The sequence below is a fragment of the Gracilinanus agilis genome, chromosome 2 (genome assembly GCF_016433145.1).
Source record: "Gracilinanus agilis isolate LMUSP501 chromosome 2, AgileGrace, whole genome shotgun sequence".
NCBI classification, from domain to species: Eukaryota; Metazoa; Chordata; class Mammalia; order Didelphimorphia; family Didelphidae; genus Gracilinanus; species Gracilinanus agilis.
Genome location: NC_058131.1, coordinates 543,625,500 through 543,647,644, shown reverse-complemented (window position 1 = coordinate 543,647,644; position 22,145 = coordinate 543,625,500). Strand labels below are relative to the sequence as shown.

Here is a 22,145-nt window from a genome sequence, read left to right as displayed (position 1 = left end):
GCATGACTTTTGATGGGAGAATCTGTACGAGATCCCTTGGACTCTGTGGTTCTAGGATTTTGTGAAGTACTGTAGAAGAGTTGAATAGGCAGCTAGGTAGCACAGTAGATAGAGTGCCAAGCCTGGAGAGGAAAGGTCCCTGGGTTCAAATCTAGCCTGAGACACTTCCTAGGTATATGACCCTGGGCAAGTCACCTAACATTAATTGCCTAGCCCTTGTTGCTCTACTGTAGTGATTCCCAAAGTGGGCACCACCGCCCCCTGTTGGGTGCTGCAGGGATCCAGAGGAGCGGTGATGGCCACAGGTACATTTATCTTTCCTATTAATTGCTATTAAAATTTTTAAAAATTAATTTCCAGGGGGCTAAGTAATATTTTTCTGGAAAGGGGGTGGTAGGCCAAAAAAGTTTGGGAATCACTGTTCTACTGTCTTAGAACTGATACCAGAACAGAAGGTAAGGTGGGGCTGGGGGAAGTTGAAGTTAACAGAGGCAGTGGTGACATAGTAGAAAGAGAACTGGGCTTATAGTCAAGAAAATTTGGGTTTGGGTCCTGCCTTTAATGCTAAAACAGATTTGTGATCCAACAGAAGTCACAACCTCTATGTGTCTTGGGCAGCTCTTGAGGGGTTCTCTATTAAATTATACATATATTTTAGTACCTATGGACTGTAGGAACTCTAGCATCCATCATTTAGGAGATATAATTTCTACTAAAAAGATGTAAATCTATAAATTCTATCATTTGCAACTACTTGTATTCATGGGCAGCAGGTGATATAGCAGATAGAGTACCAGACCTGGAGTTAGAAAGACTCATCTTCTTGAATTCAAATCTAGCATTAGACACTTACTAGCTATGCAAGCCTGAGCAAGTCACTTCATCCTGTTTACCTCAGTTTCCTTATCTGTAAAATGAGCTGGAGAAAGAAATGGAAAACCACTTTGCCAAGAAAGCCCCAAAAGGGATCACAAAGAATCAGATATAGTTGAAATGACTAAACAAAAACATTTGTATTCATAGTTGGTGTCATTACTAACCAGTTCATCTTTGGTCTATTCTTAAGGTAAACTTTTCAAAATCTTGTGTGAACCTAAGATCTACTGCCAGATATTTATTTTTCTGACTATTTCTGATTTCCTCTAACACAGATTTCCCTATGCCCCAGAAACATGTGGGCTGACTTAGAAGGTAAGGAGGATGAACTTTTTAAGACAGGCTTATGGGTCCATCTACCTTTTATTCTCATCTTTTTGTAGATATGACATAAAATGAATTTAATTTTCAGATGCCTTATATAAGAATAAAGAGAGCCAAGGAAGAGACCCTGTGTTCTTAGACCTTTCTCTCCTCCCTGCTTCTGTATGAGACTCATCTATATGTGGGCAACAGGGAAAACTGAAAGTCAAAAATGATGATTTGATAAACAAATGATTTCAAATAAATCTTTTATTTTCAATTTTAAATTCAGATCCATAAAATGATTTGAGGTTCATCATTATTCACAGGGCTGTCATGAGAATTAAAGAAGATAATGGAAGTCAGGAAGAGAGGATGGAGGGGCAGCAAGAAGGCTCAGTGAAAAGAGAACCAGGCCTAGAGATAAGAGGGTCTTGGGTTCAAATTTGACCTTGGACATTTCCTAGCTGTGTGATCTTGGGCAAGTCACTTAACCCCCATTGCCTAACCCTTACTGCTCTTCTGCATTGGAACCAATACACAGTATTGATTCTAAGACAGAAGGTAAGGGTTTTTTAAAAAGAACAGAAATAGGGGGCAGATCTGAGATTTAATTGGTATAGGAGACTGCCTCCATAAATGCTGGACAACACCTTCTCTACAAAACATAGCCTTAGAAAAAAGTCTAGAGGTTAAATGACTTTTGCAAAGTCACACAACCTGTATACACCATTGGCAAAATTTCAAACCAGACTTAGTTTCTTTCCACTATACCACTACACGGAGTTTATATCAGACCTCTACAATGGGGAAGAAAAAATAGCTTAGTGGTAGAGATAATAAGTGATATTTACTTTTATTTGGTACTTTAAAAAATTTGCAAAGCCTTTTACAGACATTATCTCATTTGAGCCTCAACAGTAACCCCAAGAGAGATATTACCTGTATTATCATCCCCATTTTACATGAGGAAATAAGACTCAAAGAGATGTAGTGCCTTGCCCTGGTCACAGAGGAAGGAAATGTCAAAGACAAGGCTTGAGCCAAGTCTTCCTGACTCTCAAGCCTACAGCCCGGCTGCTCTGCAACGGAAGGGGTAGAAGCAAACCTCACGGCACCTCCAAGTTGAGAAGGTTGCCCAGGCGAGGATGTGTCTGTGTGAGGTTGGAGCATCTTGACCAGTTTAAGTGAATTTATGAGTCAATTCACTGAAACAACTTATTTCTTGGATCCTTCCCTCCACACTGACTAGCTGTCTGCCTAAATGACAGAATTAACCACTTTTCTTAGCGCTGGATAGTTTGAACCTCAGAATCTCTCTGAGTTTTGAGCTGGTCTGTGGCTTTTCTTTCTGGCAACTAGTTAAGAGGATATTAAACTTGTGTGAAAGTGGAGAACTCTCCCTTTGCCACTCAAGGCTCTGTCTCAGAGCACCAGGAGAGCATTTGCTGTCCCTGTTCCTTTGCCGCTGGAGAGACCTACGTGAAATGATAAAGAGGGAGGTGAGCAGAACAAAGAGAACCTTATGTACAGAGGCAGAGATATTGTTTGAAGAATGACTTGCACGCGTCCATCTCCAGAGAAAGAACTTATCGCTTATCAGAGAGAGTCGATATAGTTTTATATGCACATTTTTGGGGGGCAGATGATGCCTTCTCTAGTGTGGGGAGGGGAGAGAGAGAGCGAGGGACATATATTGGGAACTTTAATATAACAAACTAATTCATTAAGAAGAAAAAGAACACAGGCAGGAACCCTGAAGGAATCCTTTCCTGGGCAGGAGAATCAGGCACGTTGACTTCTTCAACATCAAGCTTTGGAGAATTGAAGCGTGATGGCTCCCATCTTTTCCTAGCTCCCTATATGGGCCATGCCTGTGAACCTTTGCCCCTGGGAAGGATGAGGTTGGTGGATCCTTGAGCATAAGAGCTCTGAGCTGCAGAGAAGCACTGAAGTTGTCCAGATATCTGCATTAGGTCTGGCATCAATATGATATGGCTGGAAGGGTGGACAGCTTCATGGCTTAGTGGATGAAAAGCCAGGTCTAGAGGCAGGAGATCATGGGTTAAACAAATGATTTTAAATAAATATTTCATTTTCAAATTTAAAATTTAAACTCTGGTCCATAAAATAATCTGAGATGGGTATTATATAGGGCTGTCATGAAAATTGGAGGACATCATGAACATCAGAAATGGGGGGGGGGGGAAGGGCGAAGAGACAGTAAAGTGCCTCAGTGGATTGAGAACCAGACCTAGAGATGGGAAGTCCTGGGTTCAAATCTAACCTCAGATACTTCCTAGCTGAGTGACCCTGAGCAAGTCACATAACCCCCATTGGCTAGCCCTTACTGTCCTTCTGCCTTGGAACCAATACGGTATTGATTCTAAAAGAGAAGGTAAGGGTTTTAAATATATTACATGTGATTGGTAAAATATATAAATTATTTTTAAAACATTATTTATTGAGAGAGACAGAGAGACAGAGAGACAGAGAGAGAGAGACAGACAGACAGACAGACAGACAGAGACAGAGACAGAGACAGAGAGACAGAGAGAGATGATATGGGGAAATGGGGGAAAGTCAGATTGCATAAGGAGGGGAAAACTAAACCAGGTCAGGAACAGAGCAGGTCCAAGCTTCAAAACTGATCAGCCTGTGAGTGAGCGTTGTACTGCCAGCTTGACAGAAATAGGGATATTTAGTCTTTTTTTTAAAGTTCACAATTTCTCCTCTCACCCACAAAAAAAGTCTCTGTGCCATCCAATTTTTCTCCAACCTCACCTCTCCCTATTTCTCACCTTGATCTCACTAATCTAATCAGGTCAGTCTCCATGCTGTTATCCATATATTTGACTCAATAAAATCATTTAACCTTGTGTTAATCCTCCTTTTAGAATGTTCTCCTCTTACCATTCTTTTTGTTGTTTAGTAATGTCTGACTCTTCCTGACCCTATTTTGGGGGTTTTCTTAGCATATATGCTGTAATGATTTGCCATTTCCTTCTCCAGCTCATTTTACACATAAGGAAACAGAGACAAATAGGGTTAAGTGACTTGCCCAGGGTCACACAGCTAGTGTATCTGAGGTGAGATTTGAACTCAGCTCTTCCTGACTGGAAGCTTGACACTCTATCCAGTGCACCACCTAGCTGCAATCACACCTATCTATGAACCGGTATTCCTTCCCTACCATCAATTCAGGGTTCCCTCCACTATAACTGATAGCTCGGATTTATATTATTATATCATATATTATTATCACATAATAATAATTTATAATAATAATTTATAACTTATATCATTTTAATATTTGCAAAGTACTGTACACATTCTTAAGTTTTAAAAATCTTTACCTTAGCATCAATTCTAAGACAGAAAAAAGAGTGGCAAGGGCTAGGCAATTTGGGTTAAGTGACTTGTCCAAGGTCACACAGCGGGAAAGTGTCTGAGATCCTTTGTGAACCCAGGACCTCCCAATCCCAAGTCTGGCGCTCTATCCACTGTGCTACCTAGCTACCTCCCCATGTTATCAAATTTGATCTTAACTATGAGGTAGATTCTACCAAATGTGATCCCCTACCTATGAGATAAGTACTATTGTGACTCCCATTTTATAGATGAGGAAACTGAGGGCTGAGCAAGGCCAAATGAAGTGTCCGAGGTGGGATGTAAATTCAGGTCTTTCTGACCCCCAAGGAGAGCGCTCTTCCCACTCTGCACCCCCTCGATAAACTTCCTCTGCCTGGCCTCTTGATATGCAGACCATTCTTCGTCTTTGGGTTGGATTCCCCGTCACCATTACCGATGCATAGTATTTATTTTATTTTCATTTCATTGAGTCTTTGAAGTCAAAAATAAAAAGCACCGAAAGTCAACTTTTTAGGGACGAGCCTGTCCATGCTGAGCTAGTCTGCTCCTTGGTTGAAACGGTTTTCCTGTTTTTTTCGTGTGTCCCTCTTGTCGTCTGCCCAATATGACTTCAAGCTTGTTAAGGGTAGAGACTTGCACTCCTCGCTCCTTGGTGCCCTTTGGTGGACTGGCTAGAAAAAGTCAGCCTTGAAGCAAGGAAAGCCCGGGTTCAAGTCCCACCTCTGCCACTTCGTGGCGAGTCACTTAACCTCTTGGTGCATCAGTCGGCTTTCTAAGACGAGGTATGAAGAGGGAGAACGTCTTCACCCAGAAGTTCCGCCTTCTATCCCTCCTCTACCTGGGAGAAGCAGGGGGTTCTGACACGCTGGTTAGGGAGTAAAATGAGTAAATGGATACGCGCATGAATTTATGGAAAGAGCTTTCCAGTCCTGGCTGGAAATAGTCTTTGAAAAACACGCGGATTTATTTCTGTTCTTTATGTTTTAATCTCATTAACTTACCTGAGCGCCCAAGAAGAATGATATAAAGTAAGACGTACCTCTTTGGGGGCAGAAAGAATTTGTTTGTTGGAATATCTGCGAGTGACTCCTCCGAAGCCCTGAAATTCCTTGCCCATTATGCACCCAGGAAGGGTTTTGTTATCTGATACTGACCCTTACTTTTCTCATACAATTTAAAGGGATAAAAACCCAAATCCCTGGAGAACTGGGTTATACCACATTAACTTGACTGCTGTAGTAAAGAAATGCCCTTCTGATAAGGTACTAAATAATTTAAGCAGAATAATTATCGGCTTACTTAAGTCTATGTTTAGGAAGGATAAACATTTGTGTGATGACAACTTCGTACATCAGTCACCAGGACTGAATAGGAAATATTTTTTGTCAGATGAAAATTAGGCAAAGACTGATTTCTTACATGGTCTCTTTCAACATATTTATTTCATGAACTCTAAACTAAAACTATGGTTTCAATTTGTTCATTGTAACTAGCCAAATGTTTAGTAATAGACCTTAAAAGTGGATGGGGGTCAGAGATGGGTAAGACAAGTAGTTGGTTCAGTGCATTAAGATCCAAGTTCTAGAGATGGGAGGTCCTGGGTTCAAATCTGGCCTCAGACCCTTCCTAGCTGTGTGACCTTGGGCAAGTCACTTAACCCCCATTGCCTAACCCTTACTGCTCTTCTGCATTGGAACCAATACACAATTGATTCTAAGACAGAAGATAAGAATTTTTTTAAGTGGTTAAAGAAGGAGGGACATTAAGTGGGAAGAGTGAGATGCTCTGCTCTATGTTTTTATGCTAATTTTACTTTTGCCATCAATTTTCTTTCTAACATATACATAAGCATATTTATTTATATATATCTACTTTTTTCTGTTTTAGGTCCACCTGGCTTACCAGGTAAGACACCACTGAATTTCTAGTAGCATGAGGAGAGTGGCTGGGTATTTCTCTATCAGATTGTGGGAGAAAGAGAAGGGAAAGCAACTGGAATAAGTCTATACCTCATCCCCATCTCTTTCCCTGGATCATAAGCCCAACAATTCTGAGCATTCTATTCCCTGTCTGTTGCCTGGGAAAGAAAGGATAGGGAAGGAGGAGATAGCTCTTATTGTCAAACTCTCTTTGGCAGCCTGGATTCAACCCATCAGCCCTGCAGCTTTTCTTACTGATGGTTTTATCCTGCTTTGTATCCCAGATCAAATGCTTACCAGCTCTGGGAGGGGGAGGAAAGAGAGGGAAGGAGACAATTTGCATGTTATAATTTTGGAAAATCTATGTTGAAAATCATTCTTGCTTGTAACTGGGGGGAACTATATTAAAATGTTTCTAAAGAATTTGTATTAATTCCAGTCCAGTTTAAAGCTAGTGCTGAATATTCTGCAAAAATTCACTAATTTTATGTTTTGGTTTAGGACCCCCAGGAATAAATGGGTTACCGGGACGCAATGGATCAGATGGGTTGCCTGGCATTCAAGGACCAAAAGGAGAAAAAGGAACAAATGGGAAAAAAGGAAAAATGGGTATTTTGTCAAAACTCACAAATAATCCCCTTATCCCATGTTCTTGTGACTGCATTTGGGAAAAAGAAAAGTAGTGATTGAGAGATTTGGGAGCTTTTGGTTCAGTGACACCCTAAAAGTCTTTGTGATCTTTTCTGCAGGCTCTTCCCCTCTTCTCCCAGTCCTTAGTCAAACCTTAACAAATTCTGATTTAAGACTTGGGAAAAGTGATTTCTCCAACTTGGTTCTGAACCCCATAATTTGATTTGCTTTGAGGATTAAAGGCTGACAGAGGATAAGGAGAGAAATAAGGAGAATATTATGAACCAGATTGGTCCTGAAGCCCCCAGTGGTGTTCTCTCTGCTCCCTTCTCTATCACCCAGTGCCCTAATATCCTAGATCCTTCTGTTTTGGCCCAAAGGTTATTCATTTCAACTCAACACACACTTATTAAGCATCTTCTAGGTACAGAATACATCTAGGTCTAGGAATACAAAGACAAAAGTGAGACAGTCCCTGCTTTCAGGGAATTTACATTCTGAGAGGTATGATATGTACTGAGACACATACATAGAAAAGACATAGAAAGTATTCAAAGTAATTTCAGGAGAGAGAGTTGATGTCTAGAAGGATTAGAAAAGTCCTCTGTAAAAGGTAGAGCCCCGAATTATTCTTTCAAGGAAGGAAGAGAAGAAATCCACAAGGTAGAAGTAAGGACAAAGCATGCTTCAGACATGGCAAAACCACATGGGTAAGGGCATGGCAGTGGGAGATATTTGGGAAACAATCAGAAGTCCATTTGGACCAAAACAGAATGCATGATGGAGAATAATATTAAATATTGACTATAAGAGTAGGTGGGAGCTCTATTTGTAAAGGTCTTTGAATTTCAAGGTGAAGATTTTATCCTTTATGCTATAGGCACTAGGGAGACATTGAAGATTTTTAAGCAGATGATGTACTCAATTCTGTATTTTAAAAATAAAAATTTGGCAGCCATGCGAAAAGATCAAATGGAGAAGGGGGAGACAAAGCTGGGAGTCTAATTTAGAAGCTGATACAATAATACCTGTGAGAGGTGAGAAAGACTTCAATTAGAGTCAAGGTTATGAGTAAACAGAAGAGGACAGAAGTGAGATGTCAAGGAGTTCGCCTCAAGAAAGCTTGGAAACTGATTGAATAATGGTGATACTGGTTATCAGTTTTTGGTGAATTCTGCTAAGGACTTTTGGGGTGTGTGTGGATTGTTAAATTTTCAGTGTGAGCATTTACACCTAGGAAATTGGCAAATGGTACAAATCAGAGTTTAGTTTATTGTTTTCTTGGTTGTTGACATAAGAAAGTGATAGAGAAGATGTCACTTATATAGATTAAACTTAAAAGTATGCTGTGTGTGTATTGGGGGGAGGTGTTTTAATTGGAGGGTTTGGGTTTTTTTTTTTTTTTTTGGAGAATCAGTTGTTAAACCTTTACCACAATACATGGAGTTTCAGTCATAGCCAATTCTCTGGGACCCTATTTGGGGTTTTCTTGGCAAAGATACTGGAGTATTTTGCCATTTCCTTTTCCAACTCATTTTACAGATGAGAAAACTGAGGCAAAATGGCTTAAATGACTTGCCCAGCATCACAAAGCTAATAAGTGTCTGAGGCTCATCAGGAAGATGAGTTTTCCTGATTTCAGGCCCAGCCTTCCGTCCCTCATAACCCCTGGCTGGGGTGTGTGTACACACTTATTTATAGGTATTTATATGGTTATACTTGTAGTTATAGTTATAGTCAGTGTATATACACCTATACATAGACACATAAATGTGTATAAATATTTGCCATAGTTATATTTATCATCAGTGTATACACAGGTGCATATATTATATACACATGGATTTTTTAGAGTTGTATTTAGTCAATTAATATACATATGTGGGCAGCTAGTGGCAAAGTGAATAGAATGTCAAGTCTAAAATCAGAAAGACTCGTCTCTCTAAGTTAAATTTTGGTCTCAGACGCCTTCTAGCTGAGTGACCCAGGGCAAGTCACTTAACCCACTTTGCCTCAATTTCCACATCTGTAAAATGACCTGGAGAAGAAAATGGCAATTCTCCAGTTTCTCTGGCAGGAAAAACCCAAATGAGGTCAATAAGTCGGACACAACTGAAACAAATGAACAACAAATATATGTATGCATATATTATATGCATATATAATTATTATCATTGTCATATTATATAATTATAATACATCATTGTAGTTGGGGTCAATGTACATATATGTATATCTTATATATACTTGTTATGGTTATAGTACTTATAGTCAGCACATAGAATATATTAGATATATTTGTTCTAGTTATATAATCAGTACATGTGAACATATTATATAAACATATTTGTTATAGTTATAGTGTGGATTTTAAACTTAATATGCAAAATACTAAATATTATATTTATGACTATTTTATTAATAATAAACTAACAGAGACCTAACTAAAAGGTTACTAACCGGCCTGCTCCCAGGAACAAAAGAGAAAGAGGGAGGAGTTACAGCCAAATATAAACCAATAACGTGACCACGCAAACATGGAGGCGCAGGAGAGATTAAAGGGAATTTTGGGAAAACTAAGGGACTTATGGGGGATGAAGTCCAAGGTTCAAAATCTCCATTTATACAATAGTCAATATTTATAAATATCATATAAATGTATTTGTTATAGTCATATAGTCAGTATATATAAAATATTATTTAAACATATATTTGTTATAGTTATATAGTCAATATACATGAAAATATTATTTAAACATATATTTGTTATAGTTATATAGTCAGTATATATGAAAACATTATATAAACATATGTTTGTTATAGTTATATAGTCAGTATGTATGAAAATATTATATAAACATATGTTTGTTATAGTTATATAGTCAGTATGTATGAAAATATTATATAAACATATATTTGTTATATAGTCAGTATGTATGAAAATATTATATAAACATATATTTGTTATATAGTCAGTATGTATGAAAATATTATATATATAAACATATATTTGTTATATAGTCAGTATGTATGACAATATTATATAAACATATATTTGTTATATAGTCAGTATGTATGAAAATATTATATAAACATATATTTGTTATATAGTCAGTATGTATGAAAATATTATATATATAAACATATATTTGTTATATAGTCAGTATGTATGACAATATTATATAAACATATATTTGTTATATAGTCAGTATGTATGAAAATATTATATAAACATATATTTGTTGTAGTTATATAGTCAGCATAAATGAAAATATTATATAAACATATATTTGTTATAGTAATATAGTCAGCATATATGAAAAGTGACTTTATCTCTCTGGCCTCTGTTTTCTAATCTGTAAAATAAAGGAGTTGTACTAGATGATTCCTAAAGTCCAGTCCAGCTCTAAATCTAAGATCTTAAGATATGATTAAAATATATTTTTAGGAAGATTAATGAGAAGCAGCAGTGGAGAGAAGGCTAACCTCGTAGTTGAGAAGATGTATGCTAAATAATTCCTATTCCTGAAATGCACTGCCTTAGCCAATGATGGGCAAGTTATTAACTTCTCTGTATCCTAGGCAATTTTTGAAGACTCCAAGTCACAGAGGAATTGCCCATCTGTGTTGATGTAGGGAGATGTTTCATCACTAGGAGTTTCCTTGTGTTGATTTACAAGCTTGGAACGCTTTTCCCATTCCATTTATCCACTACCAAGAAAATAAAAATAACAAAAAGAAAGGGAAGGGAAAGGAAAATGGAAGGATAAAAGAAAAAAGGAAGGATAAAAGGGAAAGTGAAGGAAAGTGAAGGGAAGTAAAGGGAAGGGAAGGGAAGGAAAGAGAAGGAAGGGAAGGAAGGGAAGGGAAGGGAAGGGAAGAGAAGGGAAGGGAAGGGAAGGGAAGGGAAGGGAAGGGAAGGGAAGGGAAGGGAAGGGAAGGAAAGAGAAGGAAGGGAAGGGAAGGGAAGGGAAGGGAAGGGAAGGGAAGTTAGTTAAGTGGGAAGAGGTAATATAGGAATTAAAACCAGCTTGACAGCAAAGATATAGTCATGAGAGAACTATGAAATGGAACCTGAGAGACATTTCAAAGGAAGAAATGACTTTCCTTGGTGACTGTATGAATGTAAATAGAGGATAAAAGAGAAGAAAGAGATAAAGATGGCTATACCATTTCTAGAACAGATATTAAGGAAAATTATGAGATCAAAATGTGAAATGGAGTTCTGATTCATAAAGATAATGAGGAGTTCAGTTTAGAACATGTTGAATTTGAGAATATGGCCTGATGTATCCAAGTGGGAGCATCCTATAAACAGTTGGAAATACAGGTCTAGAGTACAGGTCAGGGCTGTAGATAGGGAATTGTGAGTCACCTTCATCAGAAGTGATAATTAAAGCCATGGGAGGGGTTGCATGCACTGAGGAAGTACAAGGCAAGAAACAGCAGGGGGATGAGGACTGAGTCTTGGGAGGAAATTCTAGTTAGGAAGCAAAGGGAAGGAGAGTCAGCAAAAGAGACCAGGAAAACCAGGATAAAAGTAAAAAAAAAAAAAATAGAAGGCAGAGAGGGATAAATGAATAATGCCAAATACCACTGAGATAGTCAAGGAGGATGAAGATTATGAAAAAACTACTGATTTTGTTACCAAGATTTTCATTAGTAACCTTTTGAAAGAATGATTTTAGAAGTGCCAGGAAGCTTCTTTGCAAGGAATTCCAAAGGAGAGATGGTTAAAAAGAGAGGACAGTTAAAGTGGGCCATGCATTTGAGAAGTTTCATAGCAAAAAAGGGAAACTATATCTAAAATAGAACAAGATCAGTTGAAGGGTTATTTGGTTTGTGGGGGGGTGGCTTTTGTTTTAGTTTATTTTTTAAGGCGAAAGATACATTAGAGAATAAAAACAGAGAGAAAAGAAGAGATAATAAAATGGCAATTATCTATTGTTTCCTCTCATGATAAGTTCTCTCATTAAAAGAAAAAAATTATATATGAGATTTATTTTATTTACACATATATGTCATTGTTATAGTTAATTTATCTTTGCCTAGCATAAGACCAGGCACTGACATAGAGGGAGATGTTTAGTCTTCTGTTGCCTGTATCTCTACAGGGAGTAGGGGTAAAAGGCAGGCCCAGAAGTGGATAAATTTGCAGAAGTAGACATGGAGGTCAGGGAAAGGAATGAGCCACTCCTTTCACCTGTGGTTGGATTACCTTATCTAGGACCAGTCTGCCTCCCCCTTCTCCAACTGAATTTGCCCTATAAACTATATTTCCTCTCTGTCTCTCTGTCTCTCTGTTTCTCTCTCTGTGTCTGTCTCTGTCTCTCTCCCTGTCTCTCTGTCTCTGTCTCTCTGTCTCTGTCTGTGTGTCTGTCTGTCTGTCTGTCTGTCTGTCTGTCTGTCTCTCTCTCTCTCTCTCTCTTTCTCTGTCTCTGTCTCTCTGTCTCTCTCTCTCTGTCTCCCCCTCCCTTTTCTGTCTCTGTCTCTCTCCTCCCGACTTTCCCCTTTTTCTCTTTCTGTCTCTCTCCCTCATCTCTCTCTGTCTGTCTCTGTCTCTGTCTCTGTCTTTGTCTCTCTGTCTCTTTCTCTGTCTCCCCCTCCCTTTTCTGTCTGACGCTCTCCTCCTGACTTTCCCCCTTTTCTCTTTCTCTTTGTCTCTATTTCTGTCTCTCTCTTTCTCTTTTTCTACCTCTCCTTTTCTCTCTCCCCACTCTCTTTCTCCCTATCTCTGTTTTTCAGACACATACAGATACACACATAGAGACAGAGACACAGAGACAGAGAGAGACACAGAGACAGAGAGAGACAGAGACAGAGACTGTAGTATTAGGCTTCTATTATCACACAATTTGGGAGGCCACAAACTTCCAGGGCATATAGTATTTTCTAGTCCAATTTCATCATTTCTTGCATAGAATAAGATAAATACTTGAAACAAACATGCTTTAATTCCTCCCAAATTAAAGTCCAAAGGCATTGTTAACTACAAGACCTTGAACACAAACTAATGACTGTCTTAATTTGAGTTTGATGAGCAAACTTTTGCATCCTACCTATCCTTTCACTTTTTTAAGTAAAATGGAAATGACAGATCACAAGTGGGTAGCAGATATGTCTTGCTCATAAAATAAGCTCATAAAATGAGAGAAAAACAACATGCAAAAAAAAAAAAAAAAACGACACCCTCTGGCAGAATTATTGGAACTCATTACCAGTTGGCAGGTTGTCCTTCCCGCATTGCTTAGCAGGAGTCCTCTGTGAAAACGTGGCATGCAGAAAAAAAGGCAGAGTTCCCAGGTCAGTTCAGTCCAAGAAATACAACTACAAATTATTCTGGATTAACTGATACTTATGTTTATTATAATAATTATCAGAGAATGTCATCACAGAATAATGATGATGATGTCCCTATAGACCATTTGGTTTGTCCCAAGAAACCACTAGAAATTTAAATCAGATTTACTTCCTAGATATACAGAGACTTCGATGAACAGCATTCAATCGGTAAAAATTTGGTCGATCTATTTTATGCCTAGCCATGTGTTAGGTTCCAAGAGGAGGAGAATAAGAGAGGCATAAGGCATATCTCTGCCTGTGAGAACACTACAACAAAAACTGGTTAGTAAATCTGGCCAAAAAGGAGATAATAGGATAGGTCTGTGGGCATCTGTACCTCTAGAGTGAACACTCTTCCTGGAGTTCTAGGTTGACATCAATCCTTTGGTTTCCTGGAGAGATGAAAAAAATAGGAAAAACATGGCGCCTTCAAGAAGCTATAGCATTAGGAATTCTTTCCATCTCAGGGAAGAGGGAGCCATTGTAGGGTGGGGAGGAAGGAAATGTTTAGAGCTAGATAGAAAGATGATCAAATTTTTAAGAATCATCAGGGCTTCTAAGTGGTTCAGTGGATAGAGTGCTGGACCTCTATCTTCACAACTTCAAATCTGACTTCAGACACTTAAATATCGGTGTGACCTTGGGCAAGTCATTAACCGTGGTATGACTCAGTTTCTTCATCTGTAAAATGAGCTGGAGAAGGAAATGGCAGTATCTTTGCCAAGAAAATCGAAACAGAGTTACAAAAAGTTGTATAATGATTGAACATAAGATTAAGAATCATAGAATATTGGAACTAGAAAGAACTTTAGAGGTTATCTAGTCCAGTGGTATCTAACTCAAATAGAAACAGGGGCCACTAAGCCATATATGAGGATTCCTATGGGCTACATTAACTTGTTTTAAAATATAATATTATCTATGTTTTATTATATTTTATTTATTATTCATTTATGATCTTATTATTGATACTAGTAATAATTTTATTTAAATTATAGTTAACATAATTATATACTAGTATTTGCTGTTAAATCTATTAAAATTAATTATTATATTAAATTAATTTTATTATGTTACTTATTATGTAATATATTTATATTTTTATTATACATTTATTGATTACACTCTAATCTGGTTCAAGGACATGCAGCCCAGTGTTTGACCTCTCTGATCTAGTCCAAATCCCCTCATTTTCCACAAGAGGGTGAGGAAGTTAGATAAGGCAGGTGAGGCTACTTGTCACTCAGCTAACTGGTGGAAGAACCATCATAACCATATGCCCCAACATCAAGACTATCTCAAAGGCTGAAAATCATTCTTTAATTAAAATGACCAGAGTTATGTTGGTCACCAACTTCAGGGAGGGAGATTATTATCTTGTCTTACTAGAAATAGAATCCCAGAAAAATCAACCTAACCAAAACTAAAAAGGAGAAAGCCACTTGTGACCAAACTTTTAGACACTTGACCACATGGAACTTCTGTCAGAATCCCAAGTCAAGCCAGAAAATGTGGTCTTCCTCTATGATATACCATATTTTCCAGGGAAGTGACGATAATTTTCCAATCTCAAGGGAATTAAGTTTATCAGAACTTGGGGACCTACATAGTACAATATAAAAAGAGTACTCACTCGGTGTCCACAGACCTGGGTTGAAATCCCATTTCTTAAGCTTACCACCTGTGTGACCTTGGACAAATCACTTAACATTCTTGGGCCCCCAGCTAGGTAGCACAGTGGAGAGAGAGCCAGAGCTAGAGATGGGAAGTCTTGCATTCAAATCTGTCCTCTTTCTAGTTGTGTGACCTTGGACAAGTCCCTTAACCCCAATTGCCTAGAGTTAAGGATTGTAAACTTAAAAATTAATGTACAACATCTTCAAGTATTATATTTAATAAGATTTATTAATAATAACTTAAAGTAAGGGAAAATAAAAAGCTAGAATAAAGAGGGAGCTAACTCAGGCGTGGTTGCAAAAGAAGAGTGCCCGAGAGCGGAGTTACTCATAACTTATTTCCAAAATGTGAGGATGAAACATGGTGATGAGAGAAAAAAGGAATTTGGGGGATGAGAAAAAGAATTCTGGGAGATGGAGTCTTTGGGGTACAACATTCTAATTATACTGGGTTTTAGAAAAATTCTTGGGCCTCAGTTTCTTTATCTGCAGATGATGGAGTTGGACCATGTGTACTCCAATGTCCTTTCTAGCTCTAAAGATATGACCCTATGAACTAGGAGGTGTCCATTTAATGACCACAGTTCTGCCTGGAGGGTATGGTCAACTGAATAGTCCAGAAATTACAAAAGCAAAAGCCCAGGGCTCTGTGAAACAGTCAGTTCTCTGACTAATCCTCTGCGTCATTGATCCCTCTCCCCCAACACTGTACAGCTTGAGTCTGAACTGTTTTGGACATAGTGGCCCAGAACCCTCTGTCCCTAAGCCTGAACTCCCGCCTTCAGCCTCTGTTGAACCCTGCCCCTCCTTTCTTTCCACCAGCTCTCCAGCCTAACTTTGCCTACTACCTTGTGCCTGCTGCTTTACAGCTCCATCCTCCAATGGCTTCAGCAGCAATCTCCTCCACATCACCACCATGGCGCATCAGTACATCCCTGAATACACTAAGGACTGGCAGCTCTCATACTAGAATGACTGAAAAGTCCCAGAAGGGGAGACATGCTCTTAGTCCACTAATTTGTATAAAGCAAGAGGTTAAATTGTAGGATTCAAATGATCTAATGCAAATCATCGGGTAACCTTATTGTAATAAACAGAGGACAGTGCAGTAGAGAGTTAAAGTCCATTAGGGGCACCGTCCCATTCTTAACTAGGTTGCTCCCCAATTTTTGTTTGTTTGTTTGTTTGTATTTTCAACTAACACACAGAGGAGGGATGCGCCAAAGTTTCGGGGTTGGAGAGGGGAAGAGTGGAGGTTGAAGTCACATCCCTTGGTGCTAATATAGTTAAATGGATTGCTGGGAGGAAATAAAAGTGTTGAAGTCAGAACTCTATCTCCCTCGATGCTGGCCAAGAAGAGTTGGAAGGGTACTAAATCCTGAAGGCGATAAAAGTTCAAGAATGCTTGTAGACATTTTAAAAGTATATAAATTAGGTAGATAGGAAGGACCAGATTTTGGAGAATCTTGAAAGCTAGACATAATGAATGCAGTAGATAACCAGAAGCCTTTGTTAGGTTTTTAATTTATGGTATTATAAATTTAGAGCTAGAATGGCCATTAGGGAATATCTAGTCCAACCCTCTGATTTCACAAATAAAGAAACTGAAGCCCAGAGAGTGAAGTCATTTGCCCGAGGCTATAGAATCACAGAGTTTTCAAGTAAAAAGAGACTTCAGAGTTTATTTAGCCCAGTTTCAGCCTGAAAAATTAAATAACTTAAACCTCTCTGGGGCTCATTTCCTTTACTTATGAGATAAGATTTGAACTCAATGGCTTCCAAAGTTCCTTCTAGTTCTATATCTTAATTATTTAACATTTCCCTAAGTATCATTGTTGTTTGTTCATTTTAGTCATGTCCAACTCTTTGTGTCCCCATTTGGGGTTTTCTTGGCAAAGACACTGGATTGGTTTGCCATTTCCTTCTCCAGCTCATTTTACAGATGAGGAAATTGAGGCAAAGAGAGTTAAGTGACTTGTCCAGGGTCATACAGCTAATACATGTCTAAGGCTGGATTTGAACTTATTTCTTCCTGACTCCATGCCCAGTGCTCTATCCACTACATCACCTAGCTGCCCCAGGTTCTATTTATTGCCTTTAAAATCTTAGGACACCACCCCCTCCTCTAATCCTTGCTTATCTAAGACTGGCCTCCAGGGGTGGCTCCAAACAAAAATAATAACTGACATTTATTTAATGTGTTCAAGTTCATATTATCTAATTTATTCATTTGATTGACAGTTTATTGATCCATATTTCAATGCTAGGTTCAGTCTTAGCCAATCAAGACACCTCTTGCTCTATATTTTTCCTTATATGATAAGAACAAAGGAAACAATGGTCTAAAAGAAAGAGACATTAGGAGCAAAAAGCTCAGCTTGGAGATAGATTTAGTAATGAGGCATTAGTAAATGAAGGAGAGCAGTCTGAAATTTTTTTTTAAATGCCAGTACTAAGGATTTATAATCAGGATCACACAAGACCTGATAGCTAACACTATGAAAGATAGGGGAACTTCACCTCAAACAAATTCAGGGAAAAAAATATTTCCCTACTTCTGAAGTAAGGAAATAGAATTCTCCCTAAACCCAGAGAATAAAAAAATTTTATTGCATGTACAAACAATTTTGGACCATTGTTTTCTGACATTTTGGAATTCAGATTTTCTCCCTCCCTCCCTTCTCCCTCCTCTCCCAAAGGCAGTAAATAATCTGGTATAGGTTATACCCACACTTTCAGGAAATACATATTTCCATATTGTTCATATCATAATACAAGACATGTATCACATATACAATAAAAATCTCACAAAGGAAATAAAGTGGAAGATGACACGCTTGGATCTGCACTGGGATTCCAACAGTCCCTTCTTTGGCCATAGATAGCATTTTCATCATGAATCCCTCGTGGTTATCTTGGAGACTTGCTTTGTGGATATTTATTTAGTCCTTCACACTTGATCATCATATAATATTAGCCCAGAGACTTCTCAAGATTCATTCAATTCAATTCAAAATAAAAATAAAAATCTAGGTGGAAATATCCTTGTTAAAGGCAGATCACAAGCAACTCATGTTCAAGGCACTGAGATGGTAAGTGAGCTGCCCTCGGTCAGAGGCAAGACTTGAACCAAGGACATGCTAAGTCTAAGGCCAGCTCTCTCTCTCTCTCTCTCTCTCTCTCTCTCTCTCTCTCTCTGTCTGTCTGTCTGTCTGTCTGTCTGTCTGTCTCTCTCTCTCCAAACACTTAGGCTAATAATACTTCATAGAGTGGGCAGACTGGAAGACCTCCCTTTGTCTAAGTAGTGTAGATGCAAAATGAGGGGGCCACAACAGGAAATTTTACTGGAAAATGAAGACCAGACTTGGTTGTACTTCCAACACTCCATTCTTCCAGCTCTATGACAAATTTAAATTTTCCTAAGAAACAAGAGAGGATATTTTAGTAAGGCTCTCCTTAAGGAAAAAAATTTTCCCCCAACCTTCCATCATCTAATAATGGAATTCCACACAAAAATAGAAATAAGAAAAGTCTTTGCACATGCTTTGGGGATTATGTTATTACTCTATAAGCAGCAATTTCCTCATTTGTAAAATAATAATCACTAGTGCTTACCTTCTAGGAATATGAGAATCAAATGAGATAATATATGTAAAGCACTTCATAAATCTTAAATCAATCCATAAATGGCAATTCTTAGATAAGTATTATACAATGTGTAATTATACTATGTGCCATATATCATCTAATAATAATAATAATAATAATAGTTCCCTTCCTTTTCTTAAAAAGATTAAAAGGCCACAACAGAATTGTGAGGTAGCCAAACTCTTTCATTCTTATAAAAATCTTTGTAAAGAGTCCCCCAAAACGGTATATACACATACATTCACACTCCAATGTAGTCATCCTTGATCACTTGTAGCAAAGGAAAAATAATACAGTAAAATCAAGACAGTGACCGTGTGGCAGTATATTCAGCATTCCATACCCATAACTTGCCACTTCTCTATCCAAATGAGATGCTCTTCATCATCTGTCCTCCTCCAGGTTGCTCAGAATGCTCAGAGTGGTTGTGGTGGGTTTTTTTAGTCTTCTTGGGGTTGATTTTTTGCCAGTTCATACAATATTCCTATCTATAATGACACACACCAAAACACAGCAATAAAAAATGGTCTTTAATACTAGATAACTTGACTTCTTAGCTATTCAAAAATTTGGAGATTAAGAAAATGCCAATTTTCTTAATCAATGAATTCAAATCAATGAATTCAAACATGAAAGCTCTGCAGTTTACATATATGAACTTCTTAAGAAGGAAGAGACAAAAGAATGAAGGAATATAATCCGAAATCAGGCATTGAGAGGTCAGAAAGGCCATTGTGAAGTCAATAATATCTTGAAAATAATATCATCAAGTAACCACCAGACAATTTTCCTAAGCTCTGTTATATCTGGGTCTTGTAAAATCTTTAGATGGTATTAGTGACATTCTTGGGTCAGTGTGCTTGGATTCTATGGCAACAGTTCTCATCTTTTGTTCCCAGTAGATAACGTGCCTAAATTTATATTTAAAATGCAGACAAAAGAATGCTGTATCATACAGAGCTACCCTTCCTTCTTACACACATGGGCATAAGAGCCTTTGCCAAACAAATGAGCGCCAGGATAGGTTGAACTGAGTGATCTCTAAAGCCATGAGCCCATTATTGTCAAACTATACTATCTATGGGGCAGCTAGGTGGAAGAGTGGATAGAAATTAGGACCTAGAGTCAGGAAGATCTGACTTCAAATCCTTTCTCAGACACTTACTAAGCTGTCTAACTTTGGGCAAGTCATTTAACCTCTCTCAGCCTCAGTTTCCTCATCTGTAAAAATGAAGATAATACTACCTTCCAGGGTTGTTGTGAAGATCAGTAAGGGAACATGTGTAAAGAGCTTTTCAAACCTTGAGACTCTACAAAAATGCTAACTATTATTTTAGTGTGACCCTTTAATAATGCTGGTGTCAGGGAACAAGAACATTTCCAAGTTGTTAAAGGTAAGCACAAGTTGAGTCTATTGTCCGAAGACTAGCCTAGCTAAGGTCCCACAAAATAATACCATATCAGTTGAAAGATGATGAATTTTTCTACTCTAACAATTCTTAGGCACCACCTACTAAGTTATAAAGGAGTTACACACATGCTACTGAGAAGATGGCAATTCTCTGAAGTACCAAATAACTATAATTTAGAGATCAGTTGTATTCAATGTATTATAAATTTTATTTGAAAACAATTTGCTAGATTCCACTAAAGTAATGGTCCTCTTGTCGTTGAAAATATTCCTAGGTTAATTAACAAATTTTTAGAACTTAAAGGAGACTTAGATATCATTAAATCAAGTCCCCCTAATTATATAAATGAGGAAACTGAGGCTGAGAACAGTTATAAGTGATTTGCCCAGAGTTATCCAATCCATCAGTGTTCAAGCCAAGATTTAAAAGTATAATGTCCAGGCTGTTTTCTAATCATTGTTTTCAAGTAAACAAATGATTCTTAAATGATCTTTCCTGAATATTTTTTCTAGGTCAGTTTTTAAAAATATATATATATATATTTGATACTTCACATATTCTTCTGATTTTTAGTCTTTGGAATTTATTTTAATATTTCTTGTTGTCTCATGGAATACATTTGGTCCATTACAATTTTGTTATTTGGGTACTTTTTGCTAATTTGTTAATTCTTTTTTCAAATCTTTTTTCTACCACTCTCATTTCTTTTCTCTAGCATTCTCACTTATAAAATTATTTTTGAAACTCTTTTAAAAGTTCTTACTTTGTTTCTTTTAGGAATTCTAGTTTAGCCTGAATCAAATCTGTATTTTTCTTTACTGCTTTGTAGATGTTTTTAAAGTCCTTCTCTTTTGGGGTGTATTTTGTTTTGCGTCTTCCTGTCATCTGACTAGCTCTTTATGGTGAGAGTCTTATTCTACTCATTCATCCAGACTTACTTTCTGAATTGAGTACTCCTGAGAATGTCTGAGCCTTCATTGACCTTGTTTTGTATTTTCTTGGCTCCTGACTACTTATCTAACTATTCCTCCTCAGTCTACTTTCCAGAATCTTTGTCAATGAAAGGTGGGTGTCCTCCTGGGCCTTTTGTTCTTCCTTTATACTATGTCACTTAATGATTTTATCAGCTAACATATTTCATCTTAATGATGAAAATGTTTCACCTTAAATGATCTTTAATCATTTTTCATCTCTCTGTTTATAATTCTCAGATCTATTTAACCAGCCCTAACTATACTCCTAACTTCTACACTCATATCTCCAGTTGCCTATTAGATCTCTCAAACTAGATGTCACATAGACATCTTAATCAACATATCCCAAACTGGATTCATTATCTTTCTCACTAACATCTTCCCCTCTTTCTAACTTCTTTATTACTGTCAAGGATACCACCATTTTCCCAATCACCCAGGCTCACAGCCAATATGTCATCCTCAACTCCTTACTCTCTTTTATTTCCTATATCCAATCTGTTGCCAAGTCCTGTCAAATTTACCTCCACAATAGCTCTCTTCTATATCCCTTTATCCTCTCAGACACTGCCACCACCCTAGTGCAAACCCTTATCACCTCAGACCTGCCTCAAGTCTCTCCCCACTCTAGTCCGTCCTCCATTCAGCTGTCAATTAATCTTCCTAAAGCACAAGGAAAGACTAAGAACTTATCTGGCAAAGAAACATATTGAGAACTCATAAAAAGAGACTTTAACTGGTATCCTAAGAGAAGTGAATGGTAGATCCGTGTTTCCGAAATTTAGAAATTATTAGGTAAGGGGAAATTTGGGCTATGATCTTTCTCAAAGCAGACATTTAATGTAAATCATATGTGTTTTCATTTTATTATTGGTTACACTACTAATAAACAATATAATCAGTAACCTGGATGATTATTTATGCTTAGGCAATTAGGGGGATAGATAGATAGATAGATAGATAGATAGATAGATAGATAGATAGATAGATAGA

The 22,145-nt window shown here is 37.7% G+C and overlaps 1 protein-coding gene across 1 annotated transcript in view; it reads left to right on the top strand.

Annotated features, from left to right (window-relative positions):
- The window catches only part of GLDN (gliomedin), a 72,185-nt gene that overhangs the window by 31,373 nt on the left and 18,667 nt on the right, over nucleotides 1-22,145 (top strand). The window contains exons 3-4 of the mRNA XM_044660048.1: nucleotides 6,439-6,456; nucleotides 6,972-7,079. Coding sequence (XP_044515983.1) covers nucleotides 6,439-6,456; nucleotides 6,972-7,079 — 126 coding nt within the window. The remainder of the gene's footprint in view (nucleotides 1-6,438; nucleotides 6,457-6,971; nucleotides 7,080-22,145) is intronic.